At 40.2% G+C, this 16,176-nt stretch overlaps 1 protein-coding gene across 1 annotated transcript; it reads left to right on the top strand.

Annotated features, from left to right (window-relative positions):
- Positions 1 to 610: 610 nt before the first annotated feature.
- Positions 611 to 14,828, top strand: LOC139448221 (organic cation transporter protein-like). Its single transcript, XM_071229741.1, has 8 exons — positions 611 to 889; positions 3,144 to 3,565; positions 7,151 to 7,390; positions 10,992 to 11,126; positions 12,645 to 12,727; positions 13,226 to 13,346; positions 13,533 to 13,605; positions 14,409 to 14,828. Exons 1-8 carry the CDS (start codon positions 611 to 613, stop codon positions 14,610 to 14,612), a joined length of 1,557 nt encoding a protein of 518 aa, XP_071085842.1. The 3' UTR covers positions 14,613 to 14,828.
- Positions 14,829 to 16,176: the final 1,348 nt, after the last annotated feature.

Below are 16,176 nucleotides of genomic sequence, written 5' to 3'. Positions count from 1 at the left end.
TCTTAATAAAGAAAATACGGTACACTCAAAGGCTAATTCTATGCGATCCTGATCTTTGTGTTTGATATTGGGACTATTTAGACTCACATATTACCAAATATTTAAAGTGTACCGGTATTTAGAATTTTACAGGCCACCGTCGCATGGCAGGAGGTTACATTTACGTGTTCACGCAGATTGTGTGAGTGACGGGCACTACTGGTAGGGCTAGGCACACGTACCATTGTCGCGAACCTAGTGTCACCACTGGTACTCGAGACTAGTAGTTCTCTGGCGTCGACGTTTTATATATTTCCACAAGTTACCGTGAAATGTGATTTTCTTTCCAAATAGATGTCAGTTGAAAGGGAAAGACATTTCAAAGCTTGAAGTAGACAACAACGAAATAAAACAATATCAAGCTATCTTCGTCTGTCCTGGCAATTGGATTGCTGTGTACACAGTTAAATATTTATGTCACCAAAACGTCACGCAGGTTCGGTTATAAATAGATCCTTAAGATCACAGTAACGTTTGACAACACTATTAACCCCGTGATGTACCTTTTTTAATCAATACAATACTACCCCGTTGTTCCTTTACAAACAGTGAAGACGCTACGATAACAAGGATGCACACGGACGACATCATCGAGGCCGTCGGGGGCATGTCCCGCTTCCAGATCCTCATAATTGTCTTCATATTCGGTCCAAAGATACTGATTGCGTGGGGGATGTTGATGATGTCGTTTGCAGGGACTACTCCGGATTGGTGGTGTGTCCCGGCAACAGCGCCCTCTGTTGATGAGACCTACTACATGAACAACGTCACACAGAAATTGTGTCCCACCTCGGACAACATCACCTGTCAGGTTGTGTACAGCCAGGATAAAAACACTGTCGTCAGCGAGGTAGGTAACCTTAAGTCAGGCCAACTGCAACCGTGTAAGGTGTGGTAGCAGCCTACATTCGTCTAGCGAGCAATATTATCATATGGATCCAACTCACACTCGTGTAGCGATCCATAGTATGATATAGATTCAACCCACAATTATGTAGCGAGCCACAGTATGATATTGATACAATCCACACTCACGGAGGGAGCCACAATATGATATGGATGAAACCCAGTGAGTGAGTGAGTATGGTTTTACGCCGCTTTTAGCAATATTCCAGCAATATTACGGCGGGGGACACCAGAAATGGGCTTCACACAGTGTACCCATGTCGGGAATCGAACCCGGGACTTCGGCGTGAAGAGCGAACTCTTTAATCACTAGGCTACCCGACCGCCCCGGGATGAAACCCAGACTTGCAAAGCGAGCTACTGTATGATAGGGATGGGTACAACCCACACTCGTGTAGTGAGCCACATAATATGATAAGGATACAACCTACACTCGTGGAGCGAGCCATGGTATGATATGGATAGAACCCGTACTAATATTGTGAGCCACAGTGTGACAGGGATTGGAGCAACACACACTTATGTAGCCAGCCAAAGTATGATATGGATGCAACCATCACTCATGTAGGGAGCAACAGTATGATAAGGATGCAGCCCACACTCGTTAAGCGAGCCATATAATGATAGGCATGGGCGCAGTCCACACTCTAGTAGCGAGCAACCCGCACGGATGTGGGGCGAGGCGGAAACCTGTGAACACTGCATCTTCATATTCACTTCCTGACATCACCATCGAAGTATGCGTTGGGTCATCAGGTTAAACGACAAACCGTTACCAATAGTCTATAATGCAAAGATTAGGTACTTAGTATTCACTTCTTGTTTATCACACAGCAACAGATACAGGGTACCCTATTCCAGCGTGATAATTTCTGAACCCACACATCACATATCGTATAGAGCTCATCGTGTTACCCATTGAAATATTTGTAGATGATCTAGATCGACGTTTTCGACTTCGATCACAACATACAGTGTTTGCATCCCAGGCACTTGAAGGATGTACACGACATGTGTAACCAAATGGTCAATTGTTCGCCCTGACGTCATCAATGAGTGAATGAGTGAGTTAAAATTTTACGTCACATCGGCAGTATTTCAGCCATATTGTGATGAGAACATTTATAATTCTTCTATAAAAACCTGTCATCGATGGACAGTATAATAACAAGACAATCACAGTTTAGAAGTAAAACTAGTTGCTTGAACAATTAAAAGAATAAGGGACCGAGGGGACTTACGATACTTCTGCTACCTACACGGTTACACGTCATCAATGATATTTGCATAGCTATAATTTTCGTGCCATTGATTATCATACCAAAAATAATACCTTTTTGTCTGATATAACTCTCGCTTTTTGAGCTTATCTCATCACCATGCCAATAGATATATCTAGATAAAGCAGAGTAATTTACAATTCCGAGCGTGAGCGTGTGTTTATGAATCACTATTAAATAGAAATGATAATAGGTGTTCGCAAAAAGGTGAGGGTATCTTACGCCATCGGTGGCACCTGTCACAAACACATGCAAAGGCAAGTCAATTGTTCACCTAAAAAACATGGGAAAATATGGTACAAGTCAAAATAAGGATTTGCATCGGACATCATTTTTGTCACTGATGCGTCAAATTCGGAAAAGTCCTCCACATTTCAACCATAAAGCTTTTTGAAGGCTTTACTTAGGCCTTGAATGTTATAACCATGATCAAAGAACTTCTGAGCAAGAGTCGTATGACGCTCTTTGAAATCTTGGTCGAAAAAGCATGCTCGATTGTATCTCAAAAAGTGCGAAATGTGTACACCAAAGGTTTGAGCTGCTGGAATATTTCTCAACATGAAGGGAGAGTTGATTATTGGAAAGTGGAAGTCATCCCTCTTGTCATACAGTCTTGTGGAGAGTATTGTGTCACTCTTTATGCATAGATCTAAATATGAAACACATGAGGCGGTCTCACTGATCTCCTTTATTTCTAATTCAGACGGGTAAATCAGTGGAAGGGAATTGGCTACTAGTATTTGATTGTTATTGAAGCCTGACTACAAAATTAAATGAACTTTACACCATCTGTTTATGTAAATGTATACTACAAAGCCACACATTACCTTGTTTCAGTTGAACAACTCATATATGCCATCTAATCTCATCTTATCTGATCACCATGACAACAAATCAAATGTCTTATACTTCTTTTAGTGGGATCTCATATGTGACCAGAATATTCTCAAGAACATTATCACATCAGTTCAAATGGCCGGAGTGTTCTTTGGGGCACTGATTGGCGGACAGTCTGCCGACGTCCTCGGTCGGAAGTGGACTTACTTCATCAGCCTGGTCCTTCAAGGTGGGTTCAACCTGGTGGCAGCATTCTCCGTCAACTGGCAGATGTTTACAGCGTTGCGTTTTCTCATCGGAATGATGATTGGCTCTCTTCTGGTCGTAAGCTATCCGTATTTCATGGAGTTCGTTGGAAGGAAATGGCGACCAATTGCCTCAGCATTGCCTGTTTGGGTAACGGGTGTATGTGCATTTGCACTGTCCAGCTGGTTGAGGCCTGACTGGTCTCATCAACACATCATATTGGCTGCCCTTCATCTGCCCTTCTTCGCCGGATGGTTGTAAGTATGCCCAAATTTAGCCTGAGAAAGTCAAATAACGATTGGTGATATACTGAAAAAGTCTCATTTAGGTTCCGCATCATTCATAATATGTTCAAGGTTACTAACGGTTACCAATGGAGATTCGGTTCCTTGTGCAAATAAAAGGGATATATCTGCTCCCATATTCCACGACTCTGGATACATCATGACCATGCGTTTATGAATTCCTCTCCCAAAATATTGACACCAGGTGTTCGCTAAAAGGTGAGCGTATCCTGCCAGACCGGTGGCACCCATCACAAACACACACCAGTGAAGTCAACACGGGGTAAAACACGAGATACAAATCAAAATGGGGAATTGCATCGAACATCCTTTTCGACACTCATGCTCAAATTTTGAAAGTCCTCCAATTGCCCACCACAAAACCCCTTGAAAGCTTTACCCTGGCCTTCAAGACTGATAGTCACCGTCGGTTAGCATTATAGCCTAGCTCAGAAATGCAGAAATCTGTATCCGACTGACCAATCACAGGCTTGCTCTCAGCACAGTCGGCAAATTGATACATTTAGAGCCGAGGATAGATATGCGACTACTCCACGATTTGTCCAAAATTGCATATAACGGACTCACCACCAAGTCGATGATGCCACACTCATAGAACCGAGACAAAATGGAAAGAGTGTTTGTCAAGAGAAGACGAGACAATTTATTTAGTAGAGCAGTCAATGAACCAAGATACAGACATGTAGAAGTTACATTTCTCATTGTTATAGTACAACTTGCCCACTGCATGTAATGGACAGTGACGTGTATTTAAAAATCTTATTCACAGAAGTCAAAAGGACAAAGTTACTTTCTAAGGATCTATTCACCGAGTTATTTTACAAAGATCTGTTCATTGAAAATCATAAATTATAATTTATTTGGATTCTTAACTTATGTAAAACACAAATAAAACACGCCTCGATCAAAATATTAGACTTAAATGCGCACCAAATAAACTATTACTCTAATTAATGAACCATAATCTTTGCTGAACTATATCTACTCACCAGATTGTATTTTTTGCTTTCCAGCATATTCTTTTGATATCAATTTACCTAAATAAAAGAAACAACTTATCCTTTTAAAAGGTGTTCATTGTATTACATTTAGTTATAAATAGTTTCTCAATCTTTGAGAGATGTTTTGATAACGTAAACAAGTCCACCTTTCATCTGAATGCACTGTTTCCCTTTGATCATCACCGCAGCATTAAAAAAGGCTTTGTGACAACTAGTTATGTTTTCTCTTATTCTGATGGTATATTTTTTCAAAAGGTTAAACTAATGCAATTGCGGCACAAATAGTTTTATAGGATTGTATAGGATTGTTCTGCCTTGTGGTCCTCTGAATATAAACAGAAAGTTATTGACGACCTCAAGTGAGGAAAGACTGGACAATCAATGCCCAAGTTCTCTTGTGTCCATGGATGGAGTTGACAAAGTGACGAAGAAGGACGGCAAGTACATGGTCACCAGGAAAACAGTAGCAGAGTTAATCAGACACGCATCGCGCTCATGATTCGCCGTTATTATTACTTAACCCATGGACTACTAAATGGTTCCTTCGGTTAGGACACTCCAGATCTTCATGTTTATTTTCCATATTCGTCAGTGTGAATTTTAGCTGTTTGTTCTCAGTTTGAAGTATGTCATGTTGCAGGTGAAGAATCTGCGCCATCTTCTCCATTTCTCTATATCAACTTTAAAGAAGTAGTTGTCTTAATGTAGACGATATAGAATATCTATGTTCAGAGCTCACACATACACTTCTTTATCATATAATGGGTAGATTTCTCGGCAGGATAAAGCCAACGGATAAAAACGATATCCGTTAGGGTCATATAGAGATAGAGATGCAAATATCAAAGGTCAAGTAGGGACTACTTTCAGTGTTTATAAACAAACATGGCGTCGCACTTGTCATTCGGCGATCGAGTCAGAATTAACCATCGTGAATCTGGATAAACTACAGGGATAATTGATTCAATTGTTTAAAAAAACAGTCTTATATACTGAAAGTCAGTGTCGAACTGCGACGTAACTAAGGCATTTTATAAGTTTTGGCAACTTTGGAGATATAAATTTCGAAACAATTTTGCGAGTGCACTAGGCCTAGCCAAGCGGGATCAGGAGCCATATCTGTGCTTATAGACCTCTGCGGCTTGAAACCTTTTCCACAAATAAAAATAGTTGGGTTTAGGCGAAATATGTATGAATTGTTACCTTGTTTCGTTTTGGCGCTGTGTGTACATCTGACTACACTTCTTAACGTTATGACAGAACAGGCCGACTGTGAACAATCACTGGCCGTGATGTCTCATAGACTAGGGTTAGAGTAGCTTCCCTTTGACAAAGGGCAGTTACTCTAGCGGACAGACCGATGGATTGTCGCGAAAGGCAAGTAAACAACAATTGTTGTTTTGCGTATATGTTGCTTCGCCACTGTATAAGAAACAGATTTCAGTTTGAACTATATTGGCAACTGTCACTGTCCGACTGACTCATCACCTACCCTGTGACGTAATAAATATTAATGCGCGCATTCCAGGAAAACTCGCAATGTTTAGGTAATGTTTGTGAGTGAGGGGAAGCGATTTTCAAGCACAGAATTGAAGAATGACATTATATGATAAAGAGGTTATCACGCTTGTGTGTTTAGGGATGGTAAATATCCTGTATTAGGAATAAACACTATGTATTTACATACAATAATACAATGTTTATTCCTAATGCAGGATATTTACCATCCCCAAACACACTCGCGTGATAACCTCTATTTCTCCTTCCAACTCGCGCCTGCTTGTACAGTCTTGAAAGTTGAGAATATTCCAAGATTTCACAGAAAAGATATTGTGATTTACTTCATCCCAAGATTGCATGTAACCGCACCGCCACAAAACTGCACTCCCGCATCACCTGAAAAACGATAATGACACCGCCAGTTAACAGGCATAAACAGGTCATCGTTCCAGGCTGATAGATGACAATGGAATGTACATTCAAATTGTCATGACGTCACAGGTAGAAGTCGGTGAATTGGTTTTAATACAAGTAAGGGTAGCAAGCCCAACTACTTATATTTAAACAGTGGAGAAGCAGCCTTGACGTGGATAAATGTAGAAATATAGCTGCCGGCAATACTGACAGAACTTAAGAAACCTGTTACGCATGTCGAGGTCAACAATGTACTAGCCTGCTCTTGGTTGTAACCCTAGGATTATCAACAGTATTTGTTGTGTTCAGGTGTGAACTCATTGTAACAATGAACGCAAGACAAGTAGTGATAATTTTGATCAGTGTTGAGCTTTTTTGTATATAATTTATCCTTCTTCATATATTGTTTCCATGATTAATGTCAAACGTGTTCATCATCATTTGGTGTAAGACAACTTAAGGGTTGGCTATTTTAATTTTTTTGTTTTCGAAAAGGAAGGTTTTCGCTCTGCAATTCTCATCCACATGCGTTCAAAATAAAGATCTTGAAAATAGAGCTACAAGGTTTAACCAAATGCAACCATTTTTGGTTTTACTGATTTAATTCCATCGACACTGCCAGCTTTGTCCCAGAGAGTCTGCGCTGGTTGGCTGTAAATGGGCGGACGGATGAGGCTGAGAAAGTCGTGGATCAGATGAGTCGATACAACAAAAGAGAGAAGCCCCCAAACACACTGCAGCTGCTGAAACAAGTGGCAGAAGAAGAGAAGAGTCTGAGATCGTCTGGCAGCAAGTATACCTACCTGGACATCTACCGAGGCTGGAGCATATGCTGGAAATCTCTCATCATACAGTTCGTATGGTAAGTATAGTGAGTGGGTTTTAAAAAGAGTTAATCTGAGATTCGAAGCTCTGATCAACGGATCCTGTCACAACAAGGTACATTACACAGAGAATTGGGACAACTCAGACTTCAGGGCCTAGATTTTTTAAACGATCTTAGCTGAAATAAATCTTAACAACTTACGTTCAAAGATTAGATATCTTAAGTTTAAGATACGATAGTGTTTGAAAACTATCGTAAATCTGTCGAAGATCGTTTAGAGCTGCGATACCTATCGTTACTTTGACAGAGAACTGTTTTGTGTTAGAGATTGAAAAAGTGGGGTGTTTCCAAATGACGTCTAGGGGATTTCCAAGCCGCTAGCAATAACAACATGGAGAAGTGAGACGGAATTCATGATGATATTGTTAGGTTACACTGTTTAACACGCAACTGTTTCAGTGACATTCCGTACAATCCTAACTATGTCTTACATGTAGACGTTTTGTTCTTATGATAAAAAAGATGCCATGACCACCCGAACATAAAAAGCTTTCGTGTTGAATGCAAAGACAATTTTTAAGCCCAATAAATGTTATAATCAAGAAGTATTGTGTTACTACAAATGCCTATAAAAGAAGTTAATCGCTATTAGAATTGAAATAATGTGCCAAAAGATACTTCACCATTTTCCCTTCCAATGGTCCTGGGGCGGTGGGGTAGCCCAGTGGTTAAAGCGTTAGCTCGTCACGCCGGAAAACCCGAGTTCGATTCCCGACCTGGGTACAATGTGTGAAGCCCATTTCTGGTGTCCCCCGTCGTGATATTGCTTGAATATTGCTAGAAGCGGTGTAAAACCTTACTCGCTCACTCCAATGGTCCTCTCGCGAGCGCGCAGAACTTGATATAAACACTTCGCGTCAAGTCATGGACGAAAGTAAGGGACGTTATTCTAAATGACAATGACGAGACCTTTGATCGAACAGCAGGCGTTCAGCATTCAAGATGCGTGTTCAAGTCTGACAATACGTGATGTATACTGGATCAGTTGGACAATACTGCTTGTTTTTGTGTGTTTATGTCAAAAGTCAAATTTATAGAGAAAACACCAACATTATACCTGTAAACACTCAAAACTGTTCAGGAAGCAGCGCAACCACGAGCGCGCTATAATGACAATGAAAACTTAGTTTGTTTGTTAATTATATTACCAATATATTTCAAGAATAAACCAAGGACTATTTGTATTTAGATGATGTAATTTTTCTTATCTATCTGGATCCATAATTCTTTTTCCAAATATGAAAGTGACACAAATGTTCGTTCACAAAGGGAGATCATTTAGGAATGGTCAAATCATGTTGTCTTATTGAACACGCCACCAATTATCATGAACATACATATAATGTAGTCCTTTTCTATCCTTTTAAATTAAGCAGAGCTAATAAAATGATTTGTCGGATTTCATTTAAATCTAGCTGAGGAGCGAAATATTTACATTGTAAATGAGTGAAATCTATTCCCGAACGAAGTTCGATGACGTTTGGCTTGTTTGACAGCATTCCTGGGGGTCATTTAATAGTATATATACCCTATACTTCAAAATGATTTTTTTTCTGAATGGTCTCAAGTTTTTATATTTTTGTAAAGGTAAAACGGGTAAATGTACATATAAACTTAAAATTGACCAACATCAAATATTATTTTAAAATCGGTCCATTGAATTCAGAGATTATTGTGTTGAAAATGTATGTTATATATTGATCAGTACATTTCATTCAATAAACATTTTCTGCGAAAATATATTGGAAATTGAATTTTGGACAATGGTCAAATGTTACATTTTGACTTTGACAACAGCATGGGAACACATTTTTGATTTTTCAAATCGCAGTTCTAGAAAATAAGATACAAAAATATGTATTTAACTTCTACTGTCAAAATACCAATAAAATGCTATATTTAATGGAATACATCTTTGTTGTTAATCACCTGTTTTTAAGGAAAGCAATTGTGCAATAAACGATATTTAATCACTTTTTATCAAATATTTTTCTTTCAATAATATAGATAACCTACACTACTGCCTAGAAGTTCATTCCCCGAACACGCGTTGAGAATGCGTGTTACACGCATGTGACACGGGTGCTCAACGGGTTGCGCACGGGTTGAGCACCCGTTGGACACGGGTGTGCAACGGGTGTGCAGCGCGTGTGTAACCCGTTGCACACGCGTGGGTCACTCGTTGCAGACGCGAGTGCCACACGTGTAACACAGGCCGGGTTCCAGTTGAAGTTGACAAATTTATCAAATGAATAGTGAGATAAACAAAAACAGTTAGATGTGAAATTTGAGGTAATGAGCGGTCATTGAGCTGTGTTCACCAGACCATAAATACAAGGTCGGCCCGTCTTAATTAGTGTTCGGTTGCTAGACTTTTATGGCATGAACCATTCCACTAGGGTCCAGTCTAGCCAATGTGGCTAGCCGACAGTAGAACAGTAGTGAATTTAGATGCGAGTTTATTGCTAGGGGAACCCCTGTGTTGACACGATTGTCGCGGGTTGGTAAATGTTCGCCATTAATAAAATGATTGTTTGTGGATTGTAGGTGTTGTTTTAAAAACAAAATACAATTACATTTGCTAGAAGAACATTGAATATTCTCTTCATACAAAAATATTATACATATATTTGATTACACGTATTTCCTTGCTAAATCAATAAATAGTACACTGTATAGTTATATTAAATCATCGAAACCGCTCGTCCAACACTATTTTTGATGTAAAACTTGATGAGAAACGCTTATGGTTTTGCACTTCTCACATACGTAGATTGATATAATTTTATAAAATGTGAAAATAAAGACTATAACATTGTCACAAATGAGATTCAGAAAATATAACAGCGGAACTCTGCGCTTTATCAAAACTGTAATATTGAGCAAGGCCTCGCGACTACAAAGGCAAACCACTGTCAGTTACAGTATTAACTAAGATTAGCTGCCCCTAGATTATCAATAAGGTCACGGTCATTACTATAACCTGCCGACACCTTCCATTTTTATCCTTCCCAAATTATCGAAAAGGTATGTTGTTTCACACTTCTACAGCATGGACTCGGATAGAAATATATTGTAAGCTATCGACTCCATAGTTACGTGGATTGCTGTGACGATCAACAACATTTCTGAAATCTTTGATGCGTTCTTCGTTTTTTCTAAGTGTCAATTTGAATCACACAGTTTTCACAAAATGAAATGTCAAGGTTTGAACGGAAAGCAGATTATTTGTTTGAAAAATATCTTAGGCAAAGTATGCCGCCATCTTGGATGAAGGTAGAAAAAGCCAACGACAGGAACTGGGCTATCTTAGATTTACGACAAACTTAAGATATCTTTGGGCTACGATAGTTTCGAAAATATTTTACGATAGCCTACGATTTCCTTATAACTTCACGTCAATTTTAGGGCTATGATTGTTCTTTAGATGGAGCGAGAAGCATTCGATTTGTTGTTTGGTATTTCTCAACAAAGGAATTACAGTTCTCCTACCATATAAAAAGCATATTTTGGTCGTCTTGATTAACGAAACAATATTTATTAAACTTCAGCGATATGAAAAAATAATGTTTTTCAGGGCGTGTCTGTCGCTGGTGTACTATGGGATATCGTTCGGTGCAGGGAGACTCGCAGGCAACCTGTATCTGAACATCTTTCTTCTGGGAGTGGTGGAAGTGCCAACTACTGTGTTGACTTTCTTCACAAACAACAAGTAATCTCATCTCTAGGTGTATTTGTTTGGATGTTATTTAACGGCATATTCAGTATCATTCCAGGCAATGCCCTGCACATCGATCCTGGCCCAGATGATTCAGTGAGCGATATTATGGGCAATGGTCCACACTGTCGGGTGCGAAGACACCCTCTTAACCAAGTCAAGGAGACTGACCCGCTTTGTCAGACAAACACAAGTTGTTGGCAATGTGTTCTAAAGCTGACTCGAGGCCATGGGTTGCCCAGTCTTCTAAGGCACTGCAAATCGCTGTGCAGAGTTGCGTCCCCTGGGCACGCCAGAAACCTATGATCGTGGGTTCGAATCCCGGTTCGCCCTGGATATGTTTCTGGGTTTGTCAGCACCATCTCCGTGCTGGTGGGTTTCACCGAAGTGATAAACGTCTGTGACCTGCATCACTGCAGGCTTTCCTTCTACATCAAGCTGACACGCCGTGATATAACTTGAATACTGTTCAAAGAAGTGTTGAACCCAACTCAATCACTCACTCTGTCTTCCAACGGGTATCATCACAAGATAAAACTGTTTCTCCCAACGTTGTGTGAATAGGAGATCAGCGGGTACTTTTTATTGTTTTTATAAATCGTTGGACTGGTCTCAAGACAATAGCATTGACACATGTTGTGGAATTAGAATTAAATTCAGCTCGAGGACAAGGCCGCTTTAAATCACAGGTTAATTTTCTTAAGCCAACACGTAGGGTAAAGAAGGTCAAAATGTTTTACTCATGTCCTACTTGTATGTCTGAAAAAGCATCGACAACACCCTTGTAAAACACTGTTGGATTCATTAAGTAAAAAATAACAATTTTGTTTTCTCATGTTACACAAATGCAACTCCAGGTGCAAATATCTTTGTTATCAATCGACTGTCTGTATCATCCTCTGAAGCTTCCAGATGTTGACATCTTCATAACTGAAGATGACCCCATCTATCATATTTAAAGAAGGTTTCAAAGTCGAGTTTAGAAAGAAACAACAACGGCATCTATCTGAAGCAGTGAGTTGTCCCTTAGTGTACATGCACGCCAGGGAGTAACTGGTCTAGATTAGACACCGAAAGAGATACCTTTGGGAGTAAAAGGCAATGTAATGGCGAAATTATAGGAATAGATAAATGAAAATCAGTTATGACATCAGGTGTCCCGCGAAAAGGGTAAACATGTCCTGCTCTATGCATCCACAATTTCAAAGAAGAATGTGGGTTTCTTTTCAGTCTTCTCCCATTCTAGCAGCTTCTACTCCAAATTGTGTACGACAAAAGTTGTGTAAACAGTGATGTCGGTGGTTTTGTGCTTCACATTACTTCCAGACAGTATGGTTATTCTTATATGTTTTGTAATGAATCCAGCTCATATATTCATATACATGTACCCGTACAATACTAACATCATGTCCGTTTGTTAGGTTAACCCCATTTCTCATGCTTGAAGTATTGTTGATAAGACGTTACGTTTGAACTCGTTCACTCATCAACCTCATTGCTTATGTTTCGTAGATTTGGTAGAAAATGGACAGCGGTTGGTTTCTTTGCTGTTGCCACTTCCGCTGCTTTTGGTGTTGCAATCATTGCGAAAACAGGTGTGGATTTGTAATGGCAAAGTTCATTTGTCCGTCGTACTCTCATGAATTGAACTGCATGACAAATTGATATGTGCCAGTGAAATATGTTTAAGGAAATGATCTGCAGTTCACCTTTTGAGTCCTACACATCAGTGCATTGTTGACTTAAGTCTATTAACTGTCGCCTTATTTGTAACATCATTGACGTACTTTCTCTACAATTCAGTAAGAAGTGGTAATCGATTTATCTTTGTTATCAACAGTCGTGCTGTGCTTTCAACATGATTAATACTGTGAATTTGAAGTGATGTACGATTTAGCTGTGCTGTCATATTTATCAGTACCGTGATTATGAGGTAATTTTCGATTTAGCTGTGCTCTCAAATTAATCAAAACCGTGAATATGAAGCGATGCTCGAAATAGCTGTGCTATCACATAAATCAGTACCGTGAATATGAGGTAATTTTCAATGTAGCTATGCTGTCAAATTAATCAATACCATACGTATGTTTCAGTCTCAAAAGACGAACAGGGAGTCATAATTAACGTCTTGGCTCTGGTGACCAAACTCGGTGTTGGTGGAGCTTGGGCTGCCTACGCGTTGTGGTCAAACGAGACGTACCCTACTGTCATAAGGTACAGTACACGTAATAATTCAGAACATGACGTATCTATCTTGTGTGGCTGATAAATAGCGACATTCACGAAGTTCATAATTGGACTTTGACGTGACGACCAATAACGTTCAGCTATAATACAGCCCTTAATATTTGCCAAAATTGTGGTAATGTATTTTCAGTGTTTTGTTTACATTTTCTACAGAAATTTGGGTTACGGAGCAGCTAATACAGCAGCACGAGTTGGCGGCATGATCGCTCCATACGTCTTTGCAGGGGTATGTTCATTGTTCAATAAAATCCATTGAGCCACATCGTGAGGCAATTTGCTGACTGTAAGATGTCGGACATTCTTTTCAACTGTGTAGAAATATCTTCCTTCGTGCAAAAGCGGCATGGGTGGTAAATAACCCTAAGGCGCCGCAATTCGCTGTGCAGAGTTGTGTCCCCTGGGTACGCCAGGAACCTAAGATCCTGGGTTTGAATCTCGGTTTGCCCTGATTATGTTTTTAGGTTTGTCCACATGTGGTAAACGGCTAAGATCTGCACCTCCTCGGGCTTTCCTCCCACATTAAGCTGACGTTGTGATACAACTGGAATACTGTTGAAAGCAGAAGTCACTCCCCCGAGTCTAATTATGAAGTGACATTTTGTTTTATGTAAGATCTTGTTCTATTTATATACTGAAATAACTATTGGTATTCAGGCTTTTTTAAATTTGGAATGATATCAATGATACTCAGCTCCGTAATCAGGTGACTGTCATTCAACTTTGCAATATGATATAGTTATAATCACATAGAGCAGTGTGGACAAACAAGTAACAACAAAAAGAAAAACAAAGAATTCGGCATTGACTTGTAATACATACCACTTGAGCATTTAATACGCTTTCAAATATGTGCTCACTCACCGTCTATCAAACCTAAAACAACTGATTTGAGACATTAATGTAATGTAATAAACCAATATTGCCAGGTACTTTGGCACATTATGAATAAAATCATTAACGAGGAGTATTTTAGATTTTGACATAACATGACACCACTGCAGATGAAAACATTCAATATCATTTTGACAGGGTGATAGTAACCTCGTGGAGCCTTTCGTCATTGTTGGTTCGACAATGGCCGTCTGTGGATTGTTATCTGTCGTAATGAAGGATACGAAGGACCAGCCTCTGGCAGACACCATGGGGGATCAGAAGAACACACGCGGGGATGTGACGATGGTGGCGATCCATAAGGACTTAGAAAACCAGGAAGCTTCAGCCAGTTTGTCTTGAATAAATAATTCCAGGAGTTGAAGGCTGTGGAGACTTAATCGTGTGTGTGTGTATCTGTTGATGGCACAAGGCATCTTGTTGAGGCGTAAAACCAACACTGGAACGTTGCATGATTAATTCAAGGATGACAAAAATAGGGGAAACCTACTTGATCGAAAGCATCTCTTTGTGTGTCATCGTTCTGTGTCAGTAATGTTCCTGGACACACTGACTAATCATTCGTACACTCTATTCAGCCCTGACACACCCCTGTCGCCAAGTGTTCCTACAGCTGTGTCTTCTCCTGCTGCTGACCACATTGACTAATCATCAGTACTCTCTATTCAGCCCTGACACACCCCTCTCGCCATGTGCTCCTTTAGCTGTGTCTGCTCCTGCGTCTGACCACATTGACTAATCATTAGTACTCTCTACTTCAACGTGAAACACACCTCTCACTATGTCTCCTGCAACTGTGTCTTCTCCTGCTCCTGACCACATTGACTAATCATCAGTACTCTCTATTCAGCCCTGAAACACCTCTCTCACCGTGTCTCCTGTAGCTGTGTCTTCTCCTGCTCCTAACCACATTGACTAATCATCAGTACACTATATTCAGCCCTGACACACCCCTGTCGCCACGTGTTCCTACAGCTGTGACTTCTCCTGCTCCTGACCACATTGACTAATGATTAGTACTCTCTACTCCAACGTGACACTTCCCTCTCGCCATGTCTCCTGTAGCTGTGTCTTCTCCTGACCACATTGACTAATCATCAGTACTCTCTATTCAGCCCTGACACACCCCTGTCGCCACGTGCTCCTGTCGCGGTGTCTTCTCCTGCTCCTGGCCACACTGACTAATCATGTACTCTCCATTTAGCCCTTACATGGTATGGTGTTCACTGGTGCTTCATCGTGGCCCGTGGCACCGGGTCGTCACAGTGCTGCACAATACGATGTGACACACACCAGGGATTTGTTAAGATTTCCATATTCGTTATTGATGTCAGCATCGTGTTACGGGTTATAGTGATTACTTTATGACCTTTGCAAATCGCCAACCGTTCTAAACGAAAAAGAGCAGCTGGTTTTTTTCCGGAAGACATGCATTGTCTGTAAACCGATTTGCGTGAATCGAAATGTTATGCTTCGCATGATTGAGCATTATTAAAGCTGAAGCATGGCAACATGTAGTCAGAATAACCTGTGTCTGGCAGTGCTTGCACATATTTGACACTTTGTATTTCCTCATATTCCATCCATCGTAACTGTACGATGCCTATGATAAACACACAGTCAATACAATGCCTATGACGTACACACAGACTATACAATGCCTATGACGTACACAAGTCTATACAATGCCTATGACGTACACAGTCTGTACGCCACCACACCCTGTAACTGTGCAATTTATGTGAGTATAATAGGGTGCATTCGATATTTATCAATGTTGCTTGTACACATTATCGTATGCACTCACATCAAGCTAGGAAGGTAGGACTGTTCGACCTAATCTAATTCAATGAGGCGATGAGATATTAGAACACTACAATAACATCAAAATGAAGTGTTAGATCGC

Source organism: Haliotis cracherodii, unplaced genomic scaffold (genome assembly GCF_022045235.1).
Source record: "Haliotis cracherodii isolate W230 unplaced genomic scaffold, xgHalCrac1.p SCAF_7, whole genome shotgun sequence".
Lineage (NCBI taxonomy): Eukaryota > Metazoa > Mollusca > Gastropoda > Lepetellida > Haliotidae > Haliotis > Haliotis cracherodii.
Note: the sequence above shows the minus strand (reverse complement) of the source record. Positions and strands in the feature narration are given on the sequence as shown.